At 40.3% G+C, this 25,295-nt stretch overlaps 1 protein-coding gene across 2 annotated transcripts in view; it reads right to left on the bottom strand.

Annotated features, from left to right (window-relative positions):
• The window catches only part of plcg1 (phospholipase C, gamma 1), a 33,879-nt gene extending 18,395 nt beyond the window's left edge, over positions 1-15,484 (bottom strand). For both annotated transcript variants that reach the window (XM_054780388.1, XM_054780464.1), the window contains exons 1-12: positions 15,229-15,484; positions 12,825-13,112; positions 3,478-3,630; positions 3,233-3,326; positions 3,077-3,124; positions 2,626-2,710; positions 2,453-2,536; positions 2,065-2,087; positions 1,915-1,984; positions 1,731-1,832; positions 686-804; positions 157-242 (exon numbers count right to left, since the gene is read on the bottom strand). In XM_054780388.1, coding sequence (XP_054636363.1) covers positions 157-242; positions 686-804; positions 1,731-1,832; positions 1,915-1,984; positions 2,065-2,087; positions 2,453-2,536; positions 2,626-2,710; positions 3,077-3,124; positions 3,233-3,326; positions 3,478-3,630; positions 12,825-13,041 — 1,081 coding nt within the window. In that variant the 5' untranslated portion in view covers positions 13,042-13,112; positions 15,229-15,484. The remainder of the gene's footprint in view (positions 1-156; positions 243-685; positions 805-1,730; positions 1,833-1,914; positions 1,985-2,064; positions 2,088-2,452; positions 2,537-2,625; positions 2,711-3,076; positions 3,125-3,232; positions 3,327-3,477; positions 3,631-12,824; positions 13,113-15,228) is intronic.
• Positions 15,485-25,295: the final 9,811 nt, after the last annotated feature.

The following is a 25,295-nucleotide window of genomic DNA, read 5'->3' as shown; positions in this document are numbered from 1 at the left end:
AATGTCTGAGTATGAGGGCGTGGTGGCTACTGGAAAAGTAAAACTGAAATACGTAGACTTCTCGTCACAACGTTGAAAAAGAGATGTATTAGTTTACTACAATATACATTTTTATGTTTGTGGGGAAAATGGATGTGTGTGTGTGTGTTTACCCACATTCAATACAGCGGCAGCCCATCCTTAGACAGCGAGCATACGCCTCCAGAGACGACTCACTGGAAAACTGGTCTCCTGTCAGGTAGCTAAAAATAAGCATGTGAAGAGTCAGAGTATGCATGCCCCTATGATTCTGAGGCACTCACACACTAACATCACCCTGTTCAATCAATTAAAACTCAGTTAAAACAGTTTTTTCATTCTGCTGTTTCATTGAGTATTGTTTGGCAGAAGTATTGTTTCTACAGAAGGTTCATATCTGAGCTGCTTTTCACACTCTTTTAAATTGAAGGAAAAAGTATTTTCCTGCAAAACATAGGCCTCTCATTCTGGAACATAGGTGTTGAGTAATTCATTCATTTTATCTGATGGGAGACATCAGTTTAAAAAGCCTTATATAATTGATGTGGAAGTTTTAAGCAAATATGTCATTTTTGGTGTTCTGCGGACACATAGCTGGTGTAGACATTTGACACAAGTCAAGCAAATTGAAAGTTTTTGCATTAATGTTCTGTATCTCAGTCCTTACGTGTTGTGTGAAGAGGATATCCAGTAATGGGACAGGGGGTTGTTCATATTTTCTGGACACACTTGGTCCAGGGAGGAATCCCAGATGGTGTTCTCTTTGGAGAATAAGTACGTCAGGAACTATATAGGCAAGATCAAAAAGACACACAAAAAAAATCAAGTACCAAAAAAGCCAACATAGCACGCAATTTACCCATCAAATATGGATCATAAAAGTTCTAAGATGGCAAAATGTGACAGACATACTTGCAGATACTGATACAACTGCAAAACAACAATAACATAAAATATTTATTCCTGCAGATATTACTACTACCACATGGCAATTTTGCGGGTAAGGTTTTGTAATGGAAGTATTTTATTTGTCTACTTTTACTATATTATTTATCTATTTTACTCATTTTAATCCCTGATGGGATATTTCCCACAGTAGATATACTTTATCTCCAAGAGTGTGTCAAGTGTCATAGTAAACTTAATCACTTAAAAATAAAGCAAACAAAGCAAGATAGGAGAGACAAGAAAAAAAAGAATAAGAATAAAGAAAGAATAGTTTTTTAAAAAATAGCTAAGTTTTCCCTTCTTTAACTTTAAACTCGCTGTTGATTTTTGAGGATTCATGGAATATGCAACAACACAACCCACATTTTTATATTTTACCATGAAGTGTGTTTCCCAGCATGAAGCCCTGTTATCTAGTATAATATGATGCATTCAGAGACAGTACCAATTCCTACAGGCTGGTTTGCACAAGTGTTCACTGTTCTCTGCCGTGTTTAGTCAACCAGCGCTTTATGGTGACCACAGGAACTATCCGTCACTTTCTGCATAACACCGCAGCCAGTAACCTTTTCGAATTGTGTGGGAGAAGGTGTTAAGGCCAACATCATGCCTACTTATGTCAATTACTGAGTACCACTTGCATATACAAACAACATGTTTGGGTCAGTGGAAAACATCTTATGTGAGAGCTATTTTTTCCCCCTAAACAGCAAAAAAAGCCCCTAACAGAATGTCAGGAAAAGATCCTGTGCAAGTGTGTGCACCTCGTCTTGGAGGAAATAGGGCTGCTCCACTTCTCTGAGAGGGTCTTTTAGGTAGCTGAACATAAACTCCTGAACTTTGCTGCAGTCTGTTGCCCACATTTCCTGTATTTAAAAAAACAAACAAAAACAGGTTTTACACCAACCCATCTTCAAAAAAGTAGATGTGCACAAAGTAGCTTATTACCATTTGGGAATCTAGGAGGAAGCTCTTAAAGTCCTCAAGGGAGATCCTCTGTTCTGGTCTGTCAATGAACCTGACAGAGAAAGTAATGCTTTAGTAAGCAAATCTGTCATGCTGCTGAGCATTTGGCTTATTTGCTTAGTCTTGGCCAACCTTTGTAAAAATGGGATCTCCAGCTGAAAGAATGAGAAAGGAGGAAAATGCCAGTTAATTTGGAGCTTGAAGATAGCCACAAAACAGTGTTGTGTAAGTCTGCCATGACAGGCACTAAGGTCATCCATTCTTTGAATCTGACCACAGCCTGCCTGCCTCCTCATCTGTGCAAGTGTGTTTGTGTGTCCTAATGGCATTCACCAGAACGGCTTGGTGAGTTTTAACTGGCCCATATTGATCTTGCAGCCATTTGAGAAGAGACAGATGGGGGAGGAAACATGCTTTGGCAATGGTATCGGATTGTGGGCGTGGATAATCGACGGGATGCATGGACTCAGTCATATCTGTACATGATGGACACGTGACACCATGCATCGTGTAAACTTACATTCTTCTGAGCATCAAACATAAGGTTCCGATAGAGTTGAGAAAACTGGCTAAAGGACACTTCTCCATTTCTCAACTCAGAGTCCTGGAAAACAAGACAAACATAACAGCCTTTCGGCTCAAGTGTCATACTGAAGAGGGAAGTAAGCAAGTGGAAGTGAAGTTGGAGGTTACCGGAAGTTTCTCTCGGAGGAACCTCATGTTGGGCACCCTGTAGTTGACCTGGCTCAGCATGTTCTTCAGATCCTTACAGGATATCCTAGACACAAGCACACATTTGGTGAAAAAAATTCAACACAAATATAGAGATGCACGTAGACTGTGTCCAAAGCCATGCAGACAAACGTGCTTTTGGCACATTAACAGCCAGCTTTAGCCAGGGAGACAACCCCCCCTGCAGCATCACACAGACTTGCTCTGTCGTCTAGGAAGTGACAGACAAACATCTCTGTGCATCTCCTCAGTCCTCTGCAACCTGTTTCCTGCTGCAGGAAAAGGTTCTGGTGTGTGGCTGAGAGGTTGCAAACACTCAACTCTGGAGTAGCTTACACACACACACTATAATAATAATCCTTAAGTCATGAGAATTCAATGATTGAATTATTTCTGAATTTAACCAACTTACCTATCTTCTCTGTTGCGATCAATGGCGTAGAACTGTTTCCGTAACCATCTAATAAAGATATGTTATACATAATCACAGTGAATGTTTTAAATTACAAAAGGTAAGTGCAGATACTGCGTTTAAGCATCTGTTCTGTAACGTGCTATGTTTCTTTACCTCTCTATTTGAAGTGGTGTTGGGGACTTCAATGTGTCAGCAACAAGCCAGTTTAACCCCTTCACCCACATTGTCATCTCCTCATCAGATGTTGCTGTTATGTTCCCAAGTGATATACACACACACACACACACACACACACACACACACACACAAATAATCAATATAAACTACAGTAATGCTTATATCATGGCAATCCAGTTCAAACACGAATGTATCAATGTTACGCCGCTGCGAGTGCATACCAGCAAGGCTGAGTGATTTCAGGCGAAACTCTGTCCCATACAGAATGACAAAGCAGTGAGCTTGATCAAGTCGTGCTGCAGAGTCCTCCATATAGCGCTCGAAGTCCCGGGACTTCTGACCGGGTCGGATCTCCTTGATTTCTCGGATGTCAACTGGAGACATGGTACACATAGGACAAGTGTTTTTTAGTCTGATTTCCATGCAAAGACAGGTATGTTTAAAAAAGTATTTTCCAAACTGTGGTTAAAAAAATAAATAAATAAAAAATGCTGTCCTCATCACATCAAAAGCTGTCAAGCTCATCCCAGGACACCACTTTAACCTATATTGTAAGGCTGTTCCAAAATGGCAACAATGTTAAAGTTATGAAAAGGAGGAATAAAACATGTGGACTGGTGTAGAATCCAGGTGTTAGTTCTAAATATCACAATTCCACATAAAGTTAATTCAAGATTCAAGAGTTTTATTGTCATATGCACAGTAAAACAGGTAATTATGCTATGTAATGAAATTCTTGTTATGTTCATTCTCCCAAAAAAGAAAGAAAACACAAGAAAATGAATAAGAACATAAGAAACATTAATACCAAAAAATTAAGCAACAACAACAGAAGAGACATGAATGAATGAATGAATGAATAAATAAATAGAGTTATGAGTGTGTGCGTGTGTTGCGTGTGGCGTGTGTGAGTGCTTCGTTGAGACGCCTGATGGCCTGTGGGTAAAAGCTGTTCGCCATTTTTCTGGTCCTGGACCTCAAACTCCTGTAGCGTCTGCCCGACGGTAGGAGTGTGAATAATGAGTGTTGTGGATGTGTGCTGTCCTTGATGAGGTTGTTTGACGCATTCAAACAAAACTGACACACATACTGAGGTTACACAAGCAAAATACCCTAATTTTTGCCTCTGTTAATGAGCATACACAATATTTAAATGTGTGGGCTGTGAGGTAGCTTAAAGGTCTTGGCAGAACAGGGACTCCTAACAACAACACACACACACACACACACACACACACTTTTTCAGCTCCTGCCCCTCTTCCTGCTCCTTCACCACATTTCCTGTGTTTTGTCGCCTGCACACCACATCTGCTTGTGTAAAGGTGTGCATGCTTTTTTCAAAAACAAAACAGCTAGATCTACACAAACTGAATTTCTCCAAGCTTTGTATCATGTTACATTTCTACGAACTCCCACAAATGCCAAAGGACTTCCGCTAAAAGCAAGATGTCTTTGACAGGTTGATCTGTTTTACACAGGGGTGTCCCAATACAACTTTTTCACTTCCTATTTGATACTGATATCACAGCCTTGGCCGATACCGATATTGATCCAATTGACACAAATCATACATACTCATATTATTTATTTAGTACTGTAGTGTGGAATGTTAGAAAAGACTTAATAGTAATCAAACAGACCACAATAGTCTGCAACAGTAGGTATAAGAAAATCTCGCCCATTTACTTCTCTCTGTATGTGGGGCATAGTTTTATCCGCAATGTAGCAGCAGCTAGGCATATTATAGAGGTTCGAGGTGCTCAATGCAGCATTTAAACCACACATTACTCACCACCTCCATGGCCTCACGCTTTTCTGTTATAACGAATGACATTTTGCCGTCTGGTTGGAGTTTCCCGTATGATGCTGCTTCATATGTGCAATGAGGTTTGTGGTACTAACCTTCCAAAGTTCTGTGCCACCACAGAAAACTTATGCATGACAAGTTTTGCAACGTTGCGACGTCTTTTTATTCTCAAGTGGCGGACATCATTCCTACTCGTTGCTACTTTGTTAGCACGCTATCAAACACTGTTGTTCTGATCACATGGGCTCTATCTGATCGCTGCTGGATAGACGTGCTGGGGCGCAGTCTGGAATCGACTGCTTGTATCGGAGTGCCACTATCGGAGATTTGATATGTAGGCTGATATAATCCGATATTTTTTTTTTTTGTTGCTGATATCAGCTCGATATCAATATCCGATCGGACAATCCCTAGTTTTACACTGCTCTCTGTCCTTTGTGTCAAACGTTTAGGGACCTTCTCAAGCAGATGCCGGAAGTAAGGAGGGAGCCAAAGTTATCACATTATTAAAGGAGATGAGAGGACGTATCCTGAAGCACACCCCACGCTTCCTTCAGCTCTCCATCCTGCCTCCCACAAAAACCTCTGACACTGGTTTGATACCGCAAACTGTGTGGAAATTAAACACATACAGACCTGATCAAAATCTTAAGACAAGTTAAAAAAATTGCTATAATTTGCATTTGGATCTTAATGAGGTTTTAAGTAGAGCTACAATATGCAAAAGCAAGAAGGGAGAGTGAGACAAAAAGGACTTTGAAAAAAACAACAATTAAAAACAACAAACTGAAACAGGCAGTTTATCAGCTGATCAAAAGTTTGCGACCTACCTCAAAAAATAACAAAAAACTCTCAAAACCAGAACAAAAAAATGTTCTCAGTAGGACTCAGTAATGAATAGCTCCACCGTTCTTGTTAATCACTTCAAAAAATTGGTTTGGGCATGCTTGATGCGAGTGTTTCCACGAGGCTAGTGGGAACATTGCTCAAAGTGGTGAAGATGGCTTCACGAAGGGCATCAACTGTCTGGAACTGATGGCCATTTTTATTAAATTCAATTGTCATCCACCTCCAAAGCCAAAGCCATTGGAAGCCATATGGACCGTCAAGGTTCATTTTTTTCTCATCAGAAAATAAAACTTTTGTCCACCTTTCAATGTCCCATGTTTGATGCTCCCTGGTAAAGTCGAAACGGGCAGTTTTGTGGCGTTGAAGGAGACGTCTGATGGTTATTGCGTTGCAGTCGGCACCAGTAAGGGCCTTAATGTGGGTCGAAGACCGCCCTGTGTATTGATGGACAGCCAATCGGATCCTCTGGCTCAGCGTAGGTGTGATTGTTTTTGGGTCGACCACTTAGCTTTTTTGTTCCATAATGCTCAGGATCTTTCAAAACATTTAGAATGACTGTCTTACTGCGTCCAACATCAGCAGCAATGGCACGCTGCGAGAGGCCTTGCTTATGCAGCTCGACAATCCGACCACGTTCAAAAAGAGAAAGCTTCTTAGCTTTAGCCATCAGGAGGGCATGACAGTGTGAATGCCTGACAGAAAATGACAATTTTGAGCTGATTTTGGCTTTTATAGCCTGTGGTCTTAAACTTTTGATCAGCTGATGAACAGCCTATTTCAGTTTAATTGTTGTTTTCAATAAATTACTTTTTCAAAGTGCTTTTTGTCTCACTCCCCCTTCTTGCTCTTGCATATTGTAGCTCTACTTAAAACCTCATTAAGATCCAAATGTGCAAAATGCTAATTCTCGCAATTTGCAAAAGATTTTGCATCAGGAGTGTATTATTAAAAATAAGGCAGCCAAACATTTTGTGGCTATACAGTATTTGCAGATATTTGGGGTGTTGCATTTTTTATTATTATTGCCATACAGTAAGGCCTACAAACATTGTATGAAGACAATGACAGATGCACGTATCACGGTCAGGTTTGGAACCAATTAACCAATAAACTAGGGATTACTGTATAACCATTTTTAAAGGGTCCCATATTATAGTATTTTTCAACATTTTTTAAAGAGGATCAAAGACCCAATTAACGTCCTAATACCGTTTTCAAAGTGTGTTGCCCAAAATCTAGCCTTCATGCTGGTCTCCAACACAGTGTGTGTTGCTCCAAAAAAAAAAAAATCACCATTGTGCACTCTATCCACTCTTTGAAAATATACTGTAACGCTGCACTTCTAAAATAATAGATGCCGTATATCACATACAACATGTCTTATGATGGTTTCGCTCTTGGTATAGGAGGGTTTTCAATGATGACGTCATAAAAACCAAGTGAGGGAGACAATTTATTTTCTCACAATTTGGTGGTCATAAACAGGCTCTTGGGCACACATGTCAAACTTTTTGCATTGAAACAAATGTAGTATTTGCCACGAACCTGAATTGAATTTGATGCCTGTTTTAGAGTAATACTAATACATGGGAAGTGAATTGTTTAATAATATATTTAGTTAAAAACAACACAATTAACAGAATAAAATAAATTTAAACGGTATAAAATGAGTGTTCAGGTTTATGGTAGGGCAGGTGTATCCAACTTCCGCCACTGTTAAAGATACTTTGACAAAAAGAAAGTTGAGGTGAGCTAGGAGATCCCATGAACATCATCATTTTACATAATAGGGGACCTTGAATACTTGGATGAAAATCCTTTACAGACAGATACTTCCTCTTGTCTGAACATGTTTCAAGTGGTTGACCATGCAAAACAAGTTTCAATCAAAGTTCTGCTCAACTTCACACAAAGTAATACAGCTCACCAAGTTCAACAAAACAGCAGCGATTGTTTCGGGTGGCAGTGCAAAACAAATAAAGTCTAACAAGTGTTCCATGACAACTGAAAGTAACTGCTGTTGTTTCAATGCAGTGTCTTCTTGCCCCTCAGCTGATCTAGACAGATGTTTCAATGCCAAGGTTAACAGATACAGGGTTTCCCCTTGGGTTTTCTGAAGCTGTGGTGGTGGGCTACATGGTACTGCTGCAGCTGTTTCGTGCCGCTGCTGCGTCTGCAATTTTTTTTTACTATGACAAATAATTTTGATGATTTATTTATTATTTATTTCACGTTTTTCATCAAAGAGCCGAACATGAACCGAGAGCATTGCAAAACCGTTGATGGTAATGTTACTGAGAGCACTTAAAGTGAGAGACTAAAATGTCCAGCCTCCTTTTGTTACATACATATTTAGTCCAATAGTATTATGTGAGTAGTACAATACCACAAAATCTACTACGATTTCACACAAACCTAAATTTTATGCCTGTTTTAGAGTAATACGAATATAATAGTTATAATAATATTTTTTTTTGTTCAAAATAACACAATTAACAAAAAATTGTTTAAATTCAGAGCCCAGGATTATTTGGACAAAGGTGTATCCAACTTGCAGCACTATTAAAGCGACTTTGACAAAAAGAAAGGAGAGGTGAACTATTTGTGTTTTATGTGACTGCCAACATTTAAATTGTACTTTATCTACAGAGCACATCTCCACTCAGTGTGCTCATTTGTCATTACATACAGGCTTCATGTTTTAATAGAACACTTATAAAAACTACTAAGAAGTGAAGTAAATATTCTCTGGTCAACGACTCAACATCAGCTGGTGAGCTACTGCTAGCTTACGAGCTACCTGTTGGAGACCTCTGTGATAGAGTCACTGTATCAAAGCTGGATACACTACTACTAAACTTTAGACACACAACTAGTGTTCTGACGACAAGCCATAAGTATTATAATGATAACAAGAGAGCAAGGGACAAGTGTGACTTAAAAAGTATTATTTTTAAGTTGTGGCTTTTATTTTGTAGTGGCGCACCACCACAATCAATTACATACAGCGGAAACCCTGAGATGAGAACAAATTACTTAAGGAAGGCATTTCCAGTACGCAACACATTGTTAATGGCAACTCAGGTGTTTCAAGACACGCAAACACAGATACTAACTGTTCAACTATTATGCCGCCCCCGTGTTTCAAGTCCTGCCACTTGGGTGACGTGCATAGCTGAAATGACATCACACACCTCAGCGCCAGAAGACACAAAAATATGCATCCTTTGCGTAGGTTAAGAAAAGGCAGGTCAGAATGGTGACAGTGTCATACAAGTTGAGCAGGTGATCATTTCTATATCTACATACAAGCTACAGTCCCTAACCAAAGTATTGCACCAAGAAGAAATTCCAAAATTCTGGACAATGGAGGAAAGGAATTAAATCATAGATAGGAATCCTAATTCCATGTTCCTCACAGATATAACAAAAAAGGAAATCACTGACATTGTCAATAATTGTAAAGCAAAAACATCAACTGATTGTAATGGAATGAAAATAGAAACAATAAAAAGGGTTGTCACTGAGATCATAGAACCGTTAAAATAAATCAGTAACTTATCTTTTCAGACTGGAAAATGTCCTAACAAAATGAAAATACCAAAAGTAGTTCCAATTTTTACAAATGGAGACAAACATCAATTTACAAATTACCGGCCAGTTTCCTTATTGGCCCAATTTTCTAAAATTAGCAAGAAGCTATTCAATAACAGGTTGGACAAATTTATTAATAAGAATCAATTACTTGCAGATAGTGAATACGGATAGAGCTAACATTTCAACCTCCATGGCACTGATTGAAATCACTGAGAAAATGACTAACGCTATAGACCACAGAAGTGTGCAGCTGCAGTATTTATGGATCTCACAAAAGTCAGATACAATTAAACACAACATCCTAACAACAAAATTAGAAAGGTACGGAATCAGAGGATTAGTTTTGAATTGGGTTAAAAGTTACCTAGCAAACAGGAAGCAATTTGTAAAGCATCTGCAAGTTTAAATATTACGTGTGGAGTACCCCAGTGGTCAATATTGGGACCAAAACTGTTCAACTTGTATATCATTGACATCTGCAAAGATACGAAAGACTTAAAGTTGGTTTTATTTGCGGATGATACTAATGCCTTTTGTTCTGGGGAAAGCACACAATAGCTAATTAAAAAAGTCATGGACTACGTTTACATGCAGTCAAATAACCCTATCATAACCGGAATATTAGCAATAACCCGGCTGCGCACGACCATGGGATACAGCATGGATATGGAGGCACAGCTCCGGCTCTATTTCCCATTTCTTCACGTATTAAATTAAACATTTAACATTAAATATAATACGCTAAAAAATGTGTGACAAAGTCAGTCCCACCTGTCAGTTATTTTTTTAGATCGTCTGCCACAGTTGTGTAAACTGGTAGAAATTGCTTTGGAATCCAAACAAGAGGTTCATTTGTGTCCTGTAACCGATTGATGTTTCACTGTAAAAATGGGAGTTATTCAGGCTAATGAGATTGCAAAATTGAAATCAATTAGGAGGGACAAAATTTGTAAACCACATTTTAATCAAGAGCCAGACTGTAATGAGTCCCTGCACTTTATACTTGGTAACAAACTAGAAGGCCAATTCAAGGCTAATGGACATAATTCTCTCAGTGCCTTTTATTAGGGGTAAATACAACAGGCGCATTTGTTCCTAAATGATTACACGCTTCCAGTAAAAAAAAACAAAAAAAACACTCATACTCTATTTTTGTACACAAATGAGGCATCTAGAGGGCCAATTTCACCTCTCCAGGAGTATCAAATTACAGCTATGGGCTCATGTGTGTATGAGACTTTTGCTTGGAGAGAATATGATACATTGTGAAAAAAACAAAAGGTATGCCTCTCTCTCTTTCTCTCTCTCTCTCTCTCTCTCTCTTTTTTTTTAACATGCATATGAATGTGTTGCATCCGGAGCAGAGTGCAGCTGTGCAGAAGGCATCCTGCTACACAAGTAGCCATTAAATGTCTCTGTAAAGGCCCGCGTGCCCTCAGTGAGGTGGACCATAGGAGGGCTAACCCGATTTGCTTAAAGGGATAGTTCCGATTTTTTGACATGAAGTTGTATGACATCCCCATCAGCAGTGTAGTGTATCAACGGTGACTTACCACCCCATGGGCCCAGCGCTGGTCAGATTTACGTCAAGAGGAACAAAGTTCCGGTTAGTTGCTGGGGCCACTTAAGTGAAGAGTCTGGCTTCTCAAAACAACAAGCATTCAAAAATGCCTCCTCGAAAAAAATCAGACCTCACAGGTCGCTCGCCGTTACTTTCTCTCTGTCCGTATCAATGCGTGCTATCGCCTGTCCATTGTTGTGTGTGTGATGAAGACGGCTGCGACGCTTGCATTTGTGTTCCACAGCGGATGAAGACGCGAGCATATTGTCTTGAGAAGCCAAACTCTTTACTTAAGTGGGGGGGCGGGGGCGGGGGCGGGGGGGGGGGGGGGGGGGGAGAAGAATCACTGTAAATGCACTACACTGCTCATGGGGACGTCATACAACTTCATGTAAAAAAATCTGAACTATCCCTTTAATTATTCTGTAGATTCCTGAATTTACTGTATCTGATGGCATAAAAAAATCCAGGAAGGGTTCTGTCAACACTAGCCCATTTCACACAGCCTATTAATAAAGCTGGGAATTTTCCGCCTTTTTTGCAGGTCGCTGTGAGCAGCACTGACAGGAAACCGGGGGCGACCAGTGAATTTGCCAGCTTCAGAGGTAATATCAGAGTAACAGAATTATATAACAGAGGCAGAATGACGTCTGTGTGAAAGGGAATAACAAAAAGTCAAAACAGGGGTGTGAAGTTTAACATCGAGAGTCACTTCTCCCACCCTTTTGAAGTGAAAGCAATTGTCCCTGTCCAATAGGTATTGTATACAACACACCAGACACTGACACAGAGGCAGCCACACTTTCCCTGTATGAACGCAAACAGACACCGCAATTGCTGGGTTCCGTGTCACAGATACTGACGAATACTGATGCACCAATTGTGCAGAATTTCTATGCCCTCACATGCCAGGACTGATTCATCTACTTGTAAACAATAAAAACACACACGAACATGATCATACAAAAATAATCGAATGCTATGAAACTAAAATAGTTCTGTTTAAGTGGTAAGTTCCTACAACAACTAATTAAACACATCTAGAAATACGTAGGTATAGCTGAGGTTATGAAAGTTTTTTTTTTTTTTTTAAAGAAACATGTGAAAATATAGTGAGCCAAAATACCCCAAGGTAAATTGTTTCAACTCAAAAATGCATTGCGTGTTCCTGCTGAAATATTGTCACATCAATGACAAGAGCCATCCAATGGTTTAAACATTTGTCATCGGAGTAATCAGTGAGTGAACGACCACCATCTATGATCTTGAGAGAAAATATTTTGAAATCACGGTTTCTGAGCCCACATACTGCAATACATTCTCACTAAAACAAAAACCCCTTGAAAAAATAATCTACCCAACAGGATGAAATATCAAAAACTGTACACAGGAGCTTGCACATAAACAAACCCATGCCGAAAGGTGATGGTAATTTATCTGGGATTGCCACAAAACTTGCATCTTTTTCACTAATTTGAGAATCCATTCATTTCAATTCCATTTTATTCCCTACTGTAGGGTACGATGCAGGAACATATGTAAACAAACCAATTCTGGCAAGGCCAGCACCACTTTTCAACACAACTACCATCTTTCTCAACTTCTTGTCAAACTAAATGCAAGAACTAAAGGCCTCACTCAGGTCTTTTGACAGATTTTGACCATAAGACATAAGATATATTAAAAAAAACAAAAACAGCTTGAGCTTATCAAACTGATTGATGAAGATTTAAGTGTACACGTGAGGCACTTACTCTCGCCCTCTATTTTGTCCGTGCCCCGAGTCCAGATAATGGTCCTCGTCTCCAGTTTGACCTGGAAAGTCCTCCTCTCTGGCCGCTGGGATTTTTTCGAATAAAACAGCGTAAGCACCGTCCCCAGCTCCAGGTCCCTGTATAAGTTGTTCATCTCCGCGTCGTTGTCCATCCATGGGACAGGACCGTTGGAAAAGAAGCCCGAGGCCCCAGCCATGTTCACTTCCCCTGTTTGTTATCCGTTTCCTCTCAGAACAATATGCTCAGTCCGGGCCTAGACAGGGATACCTACAACAGGAGAGGAGGAGGAGGGAGGAGGGTCATGAAACAACAATTCCTCTGGGTGTTCAAATGTGGTAGACCTGGACACACTTTCCAAACACGGCTGATGAATCCAGGGGGCATGTCTGACAGCTTTACAACTACTACTCCTGTTCTAATTTTTACAATGGATTATTTTCTGCCAGGCTTTCCTGAGTTCAATACATTCAAACTAGTCTTTATGACAAAACCAACACACGGGGCAAATATTTGTAAAAACTGCAAAGCAATAAGCATTGAGATAACACTTGCTATTGGATAGTGCCATAACAAGTTGACACTGTAACATTGTAACCCAAAGTAAATACACTGTACATGCTATTTAAATTTGTTTTAATAAATGACACTTTGCTCAAACATTGCTCAAGCAAACAAGTGTTCATGCATATTTATTAGGGCTGTCAAATGATTAAAATGTTTAATCTGACTGATCAGTTTTCAAATTAATTAATCGTGATTAATCACCATGTCACACCGTGTCTAAAATATGCCCATTTTTATTGTATTTTATTGAAAGAAATAAATCTATTTACCAAACACTGGTTTCTTTAATAACAGAATATTTGAACCAGACTTTCACTGTATTATTATGAGCAACAAGGAGTTGTGTTCAAAGACACCACGTCATTTAAGTTGAAGTAATATGTTTTGCGTGAATTTTCTGGGATTTACGAGAATACTTGAAAGCAGCAAATTGTATTTCTGCATTAAGAGTTAAAGTGAGTGATTAGAATTTCCACTTATTGCTTTTCTTTGCATTTCTGTTTTTTTAGATCACAAATACATGCAAATACATGACGTTGTGATGTTCGGAGTGTCCGTGAATGCATCTCGCGGTCTAACTAGTGACAATGAGGAAGTGTCGTTGTAATGACGAATGGACTAGAGATGTGTTTGTTTGGAGTTGGAGGTACATACAGCATATGGTGTTGGAATTGCACTGCTGTTGATGTGTTCAGGTCAGAATAAAGTTATGACAGCGTCAGACTGCACTCTCTGTTGTAATAACACAGCCGTGGCTTGCTATGATGAGTATACATTAATTACGCAAAAAAATGTAACTTAGTTAAATAAATTAGTTACCGCCTTTAATGCGCTATTTTTGACAGCCCCAATATTTATATGTATTTACAATGTTGTTTGCACTTACAGGTCTTGTATTTATGGAACTATCTTTTATGTCTTTGTCAAACACCTGGTCCCATTTAACGCTGACATTAGCTACATACATTGGTTGCTCCATAACAATGCAAAATATTGAGGCTTTGCTTTTTTCTGATCTTGCAGAATTTTTGTGATTGCAGTATTCAGAATTTGTAGAATTTCCCCCTTGCATCTGCTGTACAGTGTTTGTGTGTTTTGGATTATTTCTGTTTGGTGCGTTTGGGCGTTACTGTGCGTTTTCCTGTGTCGGCCACCGTAGGTAAGACCTTTACTATTTAAGTGTAAGCAACGCTCCAATGTCTCTCTAAAATCGCAAAAACATGGTGGTAGAGAAAAAGGTCATAATTTAGTACGACGATGCGGGAGACACTACATTTCTTACCTTTTATATCTTACGTGAATAATGAATTTTCCTGTTTTGACAGCGAGCACTATGAGGCGTTATTAAGGCATGCAATTACAAATGAAAAGAACATCTGGCAGGGAGGCTAACATCTGTTTAAGTTAATCACAAACACTGTAACGTTTTGACCGCCCATCGGAGAGTCTGTTTGGCCATCTACAACCGGCGGACGGTCCGTCGTATTGCCACATATCGGCACAATAAGTTTAGGTAAGGTAGGCAACATTTTGGGGGGGAAGACACTTGGCGGCCAGCGGTAGCAGTCAAAGTAGAATAACCAGAAACGTCTGGCGTGGAATCCGGCCGGTGGGAGCTAGCATGTTGCTGGGCCACGGATATGGTGCGCTTGTTTTCACACCTTCAAAGGGGCTGAGGTAGAAGTTACTATGGCCTTTCCCGGCCTTCACTCGACTGCTTTCATACTGCGGTTGAAAAAAAGTGGGAAAAGAACACGTCGCAGTGGCTGCTGTGCTGTGCTGTGCTGTGCTGTGCTGTGCTGTGCTGTGCTGGACTTACCGCCGCAATCTCGGCCTGGCCACACATCTCTAACGGCTACACAACTCTCTTCAGTGGCGCCCCCGTTTGCTGCCTCTCGTCCACTATTCAGGTATTAGAACATCGCCAGGCCGCCCGGAGAAGGCTCACCAGTTCCCGTCAACAAAACGCCCCAGTTTCCCCTTCTCCCCTCTGTTTGTCCATAGAGAGATGGACAACCAGTCAACGCGAGCAGTGGTAAAGGTACGTAAGTCTGTCTGTACGCTCCTCCTCCCAGCGACCACCAGTAGCGTCAAAAGACACCATTTCCTGTGGCACCTTTCACAACAAAAGCACAGGCTGGAACAGGGCAATGAATCTTCCACAATGTGTAATGATGTATCGCAATAGCTTAGAATATCGTGTAAATAAAGTTATTTCAGTAGTTCAATTCAAAACGTGAAAGTAATATATCATATTTATTTTCTACACAAGAGAAAAACATTTCAAGGGAGTATTTATTAATTTCATAACATTTTAGATCAGGGGTGCTCACACTTTTTCAGCCTGCGAGCTACTTTTAAAATGATCAAGTACCAAAGGTCTACCTCCTACAATACATACAGAAAATACGTATATTTACTATATTTGCAAATGTGCGTATTTATGTACGTTGTACATTATCAGGGGTGCGTTTACTTTTACAGCATGCAACTTCCAAGTGGACATGAGCTCCCCTTACTATAAAACATACAACATATATACAGTATATATAATATAACCAGTAAACATTTAAACTACTACGCATACTAAATACTAATGATTAGTATTTCACATTTGCAGTTTCAAAGTTTACAGGTAATCAAAGCAGTTGATATCATTTAGTAATTCACAATTCAATTTAATATGGCAATAAAGATAATTACACATAATTCCTCAGTAGTTGTGTACATAACCTGAGTACTGGTAATACAGGATGTCAGCCAAAATAGCTATATAGTGTGCATTAGACACAGTTCATGTATTAGCATTTGCAATCAAACATCACAAATATACAAGAAATGAAAATTATTATGCAAAAGACAATGCAGCCGAAGTCAAGGCAACATATTAAAAAGGTTTCAGCAATGGGCACATTTTCCTGCTAATCATGAAATAATACTTTAAGAAACAGAAGTGCAGAAAACACAATTTTCTATAGTGGAGTTGAGGACGCGCAGCAAAGCCATCAAACAATTCACTTTTTTTCTACACAACTATCACAATCCAGAAACTATGCATTGAAAACATGTCCTCGGCACACTGCTCAGCTATTTAGATGGAAGCAGTGGTGGAGCTGGGGGGTGGCCAGTGGTGGCCCTGGTCACTCTCCGGCCATACCCCTGGCCATCGAGACAATTCAGGTGTCAACTTATTGTCACCTCTATGTGCGTAATGGTCTCACCTTGGCCACCCCAATGAAAAATTTCTTTCTCCGCCACTGTCTATGTGTGTACTGTATTTTCTGTCAAAAGTTGATTTTTAACAAACATTTGCAGATTTTGACAAAACTGGAGTTATCAGGATGAGAGAGTGGAGATTCTGTTATGTTATTAAGATGTTATTAAGAAGTGAGCACAGACCCTAACTCCGCATCGCCCATATGACTACTATGTTGGCGGTGGCGCAAAGATTCTGGTGGCCCTCTATGATGGCGGATGTGAAGGAGTTCGTCTCAGCCTGCTCTTTCTGCGCCAGAAGCAAGAGCTACCATTGTCCTCCCACTGGTCTGCTGCAACCTCTGCCCATCCCTTCCCGCCCTTGGTCTCACATTGCTTTGGTCTTTGTTACAGGGTTGCCTCCTTCAAGCGGCAACACCGTGATACTCAACGTAGTGGACTGCTTCTCCAAGGTGGTTCACTTCGTCACTCTGCCAAAACTGCAGTCATCCCTGGAGACAGCATGTCTATTGGTGAGACATGTTCTTCGCCTGCATGGCATTCCTGTAGATGTGGTTTCCGACAGGCCCCCAGTTCGCTTGCCAGGTGTGGAAGTGTTTCTGCAAGGCTCTAGGGGCGTCAGCCGGCCTATCGTCAGGCTACCACCCGCAAATCAATGGCCAGACAGAGTGGGCCAGTCAGGACCTGGAGGCGGCACTGCGCTGTGTTTGTCACCGGCTCCTTTCATTGTGGGCCATGCACCTGCCCTAGGCGGAGTACGCCCACAACACACTTGTCTGCTCGGCTATAAGTATTTCCTCTTTCAAGGCTGCTCTTGGGTATCAACCCCCATTGTTTCCGCAGGAGGCTGACGTGTCGGTGCTATCTGTCCAAGTCCACCTTCGGCGGGCTCAGAGAATATGGAGGCAGGAAACACGGTCCGCACTCACTCGGACGGCCTTTTGCTGGCAATGCTTTTGGTTCTTTACCTCTTGGACTCTGACTTTGTATTTTGTTGTTGACTTTTACATGCTCGAGAGGAATACCTTTTTGTAGTATTAAACACTTTTTGTTAACTATTGGATCCTCTCTGCATTGGGATCCACACACTGGCTAGCACCAATCTTGACAGATTCCCCTGAAAATGTGGTTTTATCGCTGGTTGTATGTATTTTTGTACTTTCATGTTTGTTAAACTTTCCCTTTCAATTTGGTATCAAATTAATATGCAGATTTAAATCACAGAGAAGCTCAAGTGAAGCTCAAGTTCAACCCATTCAAAGGGAAGGCTGAAATAAAAGATATGTACGACGAATACGCGGATACGTTATTCATCTCCAAGAGACATTCACATCTTATCAGTGCTCATGTAAAACGTCTCAAAATTTGACCACGCACAATACAATTTTTTGGGCCAGAACTACTTATTATAAAATCTATTAACAATTAATCATGTTCAATATTTCAATTTAAGGAAATGTTAAAATGGTTTGTTGAAGTGTGCGGCAGTAGGGGCCACATGGCTTCAAGTCAAATGTCTGAACGGGTACACGACTGTAACAAGTTTGGGAACCACTGTTGTAGGAGATGCTAGGGATCAGCTTTATCCTCAAGAGAAGAGATTTCATTAAGCACACAGGACTAATGCTGCAATGACAAATGTCCAACAGGAGAAGTCCATAAATGCATGTAGAGAGCAATTCAAAGTGTCTCCCAGGTGCCACCCATCTGCTTAATGTGGCTGGAGCCAATCAAGTGCAGATGCGCCCAGTTGTCCTGTCTCCAACAGGAGAGCTTCTGAGAGGGAAAAAAAAGCCAGAAGGCAGGACAGAACAAAGAACAAAAACAGGAGGGGCACAACGTGGAACATGACTATGATTTTATCATGTACATAAAATATGAAGTCATCCGTGTTCCATGATTGTACATATCAGTACCTTTGACCTTATATTTTCTCTGGAATTACTCATTCCTCATTTATTGGGGTTAATTGGTTGCAGACCCGGCCGCAAAAAGTTAATTTCTGTGAAGTAGGATTCAATATTAATAAATTGAATGTTTTTGTAGTTCGAGCATAGAAAACCTGCTTGACCTTCTAAAAACGTTAAACATTCGAGCCCTGTAAACATGAAATAACACCCCTATAGTCACCTTTATACTTGCATTACCTGATATAGTAGACATGATAAGCAATAATAAAGATATAATAACGCACCGTTAGCAGTGACAAAGTTACTTGTTGTAGTATCTCAAACGTAATGTGGGTCGATTGCATGGCATTAAAAAAAATATCACGATCAGCCTATCATCCATCCTCACTATGACATTTGTCACTTGATATATTCATGTCAGTCTGACATGCACCTGCCATACATAGATGTACAGTCCGACAGTACTTCTAGCTTTGTTTACATTACATACCAAGCTAACTAGTTAGCCTCCAATTTATTTATCCTAAACCTAAGAATGGATTTAAAGGCAGAAGGACAAAATAAGAAGGCAAAAACATACCACTACCACTTGAAATAGGCCATAGGCAACCACAAAACAGCGATCATTTATTACTCCGCGATAGAGTGAGGGAGCAATATTCGACATAGGCAGGGATGGCTGTATTTTTCTTCTCGACAGCGCCGCCAAATAAACTAAAAAATATAAGGTTGACATATTCTGAAAACCACAAAACACTCAACAGAAACTGCATTTGACCAATAAGGATTAGTAATTATCAAAGAGCTAAAATATGCAAGTGTGTGTGTATATATATTGTTAATACATATACACATATTCATGATTTGCAGGACACCTCCACAGCCCTCTTCAGGAAAGACTGAAAGTATAAGTCTCAAATGCTGTAGTTGTAGCTGTTTCTGCATAATTTGAGCCATAAAGAGCTATAGTGCTAATTATATTTAGAAGGTCGTGGGCCGATTAATATTTACAACACATCAGTCACTCATTAACCCTTGTGATGGTTCCAAAAAAGTTTGCCAACTCCCTCACTGGGCTGCTGTGGCTGCACAGCACAAACATTTCATCTACTAAACGTTATTTTTAAAATAATGAAAATTGGTAGAAAAAAGTAAAACCCTTTTTAAAATTCATAGCCCTGGTCAGTCATGTGAATTGCCCAGGCAAACCCATCTGTCTGGGTTTTGTTGTAAATCTTCTCAATCGGAATGCCCCATTTCTTCCACCTGGGAAAGACAAAACACTAAAGATGGTTTAGCCTGGATAACTCCACACCAGTTCCTCATCCGCTGTTTAGCGCATTAGGTTGTTGAAGTTTATTTATAAAGTGACCAAACCCGGCTAAAACACTGTGCAGTCCACTCCAAAGTACCCTACAACAGTGGTCCCCAACCTTTTTTGACCCACAGACCGGCTTGTGTTCTAAGACATGAAGAACTTCAAATTAAAAGCACAAAATGAATGCCGACCCACCATCCACCAGTTCAAGTTCCAGCCAAGTTTTTCCAGAGAGATTTTTACATCGCTGTTTGACGTGTGTGGTAAAAGGCAGTGCGCTAGCATGAATTAACTTGAGACAAATGTGCACATTAGCGCTCAATAAGCCATCAAAACTTACCTTTATGCATTCCCACATAGTATCAGCATTTGAGACCAAATATGAGGTGAAAGAAAAATGGTAAAAATACAGTAGTAGTCTATCTGTGCGGCAAGAGGTTAGCACACGCACAATGGACATGTGTCAGGTCAGACGGATGTAACAGAGAGAATCCGGCCACTTTTCAAAATAAAACATAAAAAAAAAATGAAATAATGGAAATTATTTTTTTTCTGTGCGGCCTGGTACCAAATGACCCACGGCCTGGTACCGGGCCGCGGCCCGGGGGTTGGGGACCACTGCCCTACAAGATTATTACTGGTATTATAATGTTCCATTAAGGTAGGGCTTCTCAAACAGTGGTGCGGGTCCCCTTCGGGTGGGCGCAGTGAACTGTGAGAGGCAGGACACTACTTTCAGTGTTACTACAAACCTGCAAACGTACAAATTTATCGTACTCAACATGCAATTTCACTCCTGATTACGCTTGGATGCTTCACAGCTCTCCATTTTGTTGCAATTTCCTGGTTTCAGTTTTGAGTTCAGTCTGTACCAGTCTGTACCAGTTCAGTCAGTTAAGTAAATAGATTATCAGTTTCTCAATAGTATTTCAAATTGGGGGGCCATGAAAAAAATGTATGTCCGCTAGGGGGTCATGACAGAAAATAATTGAGAACCACTGCACTCAGGTAAAAATGTCTTTACTATAGCTACATGATAACATAAACAAACAAGCCGTGCCACAGTCAAGTCAGTGTCTTCTGACCTCTTTTATTTTGATTCACACGTTCAGCTACATTGTACAGCAGGTTCCCATGCACCTCCCTGAAAGGAGGCACCCAGCCCTGTACGCCTTACAACCAGGCAAAACACAGAACATTCCTTTATCCATTGTGCTAGAGGAGGAGGCTCTCCATAAATAGCAGTGGGCTATGGGTTAGGGAGGGTGGACCACCTTCTCTATGTAGCCAGGCCCTGCAAAAAGCCATCAGCGAGCTCTATACCGACTTCCCACATGGAGGAAAGGGTGCCGTTTGGTGAACGTTCCCTGGCTCCCAGAAACAAACCCCATTGTTCCTCATTCACACATACATTTTCTTCTTTTAAAAATGAAAAAAATTAAATTAAATTTGGCAGCTGTTACCTTATCTTCTGACAGTGCTACAGACACCCAGGTAGACGTCACTCACCAGTGGAAGTTGAAACATCAAAAAGTGACTACCGTTAAATACGTGACATACCATGCAACAGAGATGCGTGGGGCCCTGGCAGAGTAAAATAGAATGACGTAAATGACACATAGCAAGAAGATATGAGAGACAAAGGTTGAGAAGTTGTGTGAACACAAACTTGTACTCACGAAAGTCCTTACTTTTTGCTTTTCTCATCATAGGAAGCCTTGTGATTAGCCTTAGCCTCCTGGCTGCAGAAAGCTGATTCTGTTTATCATCAATCTGCAATCAAAACAGACGATGTTTTGATTACGGCACAATGTGGAGAGACATTTCGCAACATGTCACACAAGCTACTAACTACCCGCAGGGAAGCTCACTACGAGCAGAGCGAGCCGGCGAGTTAAAGGCAGCTTTGTGCAAACAGCAATCTTTTTTCACGAGACCGGTTCAAAACTCAAACACCAAAAAGTAAGCCAAGCCTCATTTAGAGCTACGCAACTCTTGATTAAGAAAAAGAAGGTCTTTTCAGATGTTCAACTGGGTGCAACTACAAGGGTAAGAAGAGTGTCTGCATGTTTTACATGATTTATTATTGTACAAACATGGTGCAAAGTAATTCATGATTTGTGAACAAATCTTAGTGGCTCGTGAAAATGGAACATTGTGATTACCTGTTGTAGAAGTTTTGAAAATTTGAAAAACACTTGCACTTACAGAAAATGTGGAAATAAAGCTTTGCATATTGATATTTATCTGTTTATTTTCTTATTAAATCACTGTTATTTATTATGAGAAATCATTAACATGATCAGTGTCTTCCCATAGATTAATATAATTAATTATTGATAGTAACATATAGTTAAAAAGGTAAATAAATTAAATTAAAAGGTAAATTGAGCCATCCATCCTCATTAGGTTCGCGGGGCTATGCTGGAGCCTATCCCAGCTGACTTTGGGCGACAGGCGGGGTACACCCTGGACTGGTCGCCAGCCAATCGCAGGGCACATAAAGACAAACAACCATTCACACTCACATTCATACCTATGGACAATTTAGAGTCACCAGTTAACCTAACATGCATGTTTTTGGAATGTGGGAGGAAACCGGAATACCTGGAGAAAACCCAAGCAAACAAAATGTCCTCGTTTGGAGATTGAAGATTATATTTTACTTTTTCTATATTCATTTCAATGGACTATTTTATTTTAGCGGCTATTTTTGTAAGACTTTTTCAATTTGAATAAAACAGCTTTGCATGCATGACTTTGTCTAAACTCACCCTGTGGAAAAAATATCAGGATATACCATCAATTCCAGCGTATAAGCAGCACCATTGTATAAGCTGCACCCACTAAATTTCAAGAAAAAAACAGATTTGTTCTTATATAAGCCGCACCGGTGTACAAGCCACAGGTGTGCATGTCAAAAAATGAGATATTTAGTGCACACAAAGACGTTAGTTACACGAGATACAAGATTTATTTAACTTTTAATAGAATAAATGCTTTTTTTCCCCAAACAGTGCCAGACACTGCTAATTAACTGTGTAGAACAGGACACAGCTAGTCAAAAACAGTACCAAATATTGCAAATAACATACAGTAGATATGACTTTTCTTATTTGTTGTGTTCCTAAAATATTATAAGCTTGTATGACGAAGCTTGCATATTGTCAGGCTCTTGCTCCAAGAAGCAATTTTATATCCTTTAAAATACCTGCATTGCAGTGTTCCCTCGTTTATCACAGGGGATGGGTTCCCAAAATAGCCCGCATTGAGTGAAATCCGTGAAGTAGCCAACTTCATTTTTTTACAATGATTATATAAGTTCAAGACTGTAAAACCCCTCACCATACACTTTATACACTTTTCTCAGACAGACATTAACATTTTATCATATTTCTCTCTCGTTTAAACACTCTCAAAGAAGTTCAAACTTTAGTTTGAATTTTAATGAACAACCTACATGTAGGACACAAGGAATTATTGAGTCACTCATGTGTATTTTTCTCCTGTGACCGTGCCTTTTCGTCCTGGCGCTGTTCCGCTGTACTGTAGCAATTTTGTATCCTTGTTAAAACATATTGCTGCAGTCCTACTCCTTCGAACCAAAAATGCGTTTACAAGCTAGCAAGCAAGCAAGCTAGCGATGACACAGGTGACACGCAAGGCGGCACAAAGAAGATTGATTGACAATGGTCTACAGCCAATCAGGACGCAGAAAACAATGGGCGGTGCAGACAGACAAGCCAGGGAAGACAGAGACACTCAACTTCCCACAATGCAATTCTTCTTAAAGGGCCAGGCTCGGTCTGTAACAGCGTTCATACTCTTCAATTAACCTAACATGCATGTTTTTGGAATGTAGGAGGATACCGGAGTACCCGGAGAAAACCCACGCACGCACGGGTAGAACATGCAAACTCCACACAGAAATGCCCAAGGGAGAAACGAACCGAGGTCTTCCCGCTCTCCAGACTGTGCACAGCAATCCATAATAAACAAAAATAATACATGTAAAGTAACAAAAGAGAAATGAAACAACTGAATCAAACCGTAATGGAAAACTGTATAAAAAATATCTAAAACTAAATGAGTAGTTGACTAATCCCAACAGTAGAGTGAGAACAAGCTTTTTAGGTGCGCCCCTGGATGCGGCAACAGACGCCGCAGTCGGCCGCACAAGTCTGCCATCGCTCGGGGGACAGGAAAAGAATTTGGTTGTGCACGGTTTACAAATCCCAACAAAGCGGGTATCAACTTTTGAAGTTGCTGCAATGTTGTGCCTAAAAAGGATGACACCAGTCTTTCATTCTGTTTGTAAAAAAACAAAAAAAAGCCTCATCAAGGTGCATCTTACCTGCCAGTGACAGCATGCGCTCATATACTGTACAGCGGCCGGAGGTGAAGGGCCGGAAGAGATCACCGGCTGGTCCCAACAACTCAGGATCTTCTAAGGCCGAGGTTCCCAAAGTGGGTTCAGTTAGCCCAAGGGATACGCCAAATGTAATAGGGGTACGTGAATAAAATAAAATAAAAAATGAAAAACAATTAGCACTTAACACTCAAAAATTACGTGTTCCTGAATGCCTCACGGCATAAGTAGAACGGAGCAGAAGGGAGGCATAGCAAGAAGCTGTCCATTGCTCTGTGTGCAGCATATGAACAAATAAGTGTGATTATTTTGTGCATTTAAGAGTGTTTCATCTTGAAGAGTTCATTTATATTGGTGTTCCAATCCCCACACGAGGTAAAGGTGAAAACCTGTCACCAGTGGTGGAGCGACGGGGGTCCATTGGTGGCAGTGGCCACCCCGGTCACTCTCCGGCCACCCCACCGGCCATCTAGACAATTCAGGTATCAGCTCATTACCACCCCTATGTGAGTAAAGGTCTCACCTTGGCCAACCCAATTCAAAATTTCTGGGTCCGCCACTGCGAGGGGGATTACCTCGAAAATTTGGTTTTTATCATTGGTTGTATGTATTTTTACATACGTACTTCGGATACTGCTTTATCGTGATTGTTAAACTTTCCCCTTCAATTTGGTATTATTATCGTAGTGGACAAAAACATGAATCTCACATTCAGCCCATTAAAACGGACGCATGACAACATCAGACTGAAATAAAAGATACATAGGATGATTACCTATCCATTTATCAGTGCTCATGTGAAACTTTAGCAAAATGGGACCATGCAAAATACACGTTTTTGACCCCGAATTACAATATTAATTTGATAAATTTTAGAAAATTAGTTTTAAAATTAAAATAAAAAAGGTGTATGTTTAAGTGCAAGAGTAGGTTTAGGGTGTACATTGCTTCAGGCCAAATGTCTGAAGGGGTACGTGACTGTAAAGTTTGGGCACTACTGTTCTAAAGCAATACGTTTGTCAGGCTTGGCATAAAGGCCCAAATAAAGGCGAAACAAGGAGCAAGCTCACCCC

This window comes from Dunckerocampus dactyliophorus, chromosome 1 (genome assembly GCF_027744805.1).
Source record: "Dunckerocampus dactyliophorus isolate RoL2022-P2 chromosome 1, RoL_Ddac_1.1, whole genome shotgun sequence".
NCBI classification, from domain to species: Eukaryota; Metazoa; Chordata; class Actinopteri; order Syngnathiformes; family Syngnathidae; genus Dunckerocampus; species Dunckerocampus dactyliophorus.
Note: the sequence above shows the minus strand (reverse complement) of the source record. Positions and strands in the feature narration are given on the sequence as shown.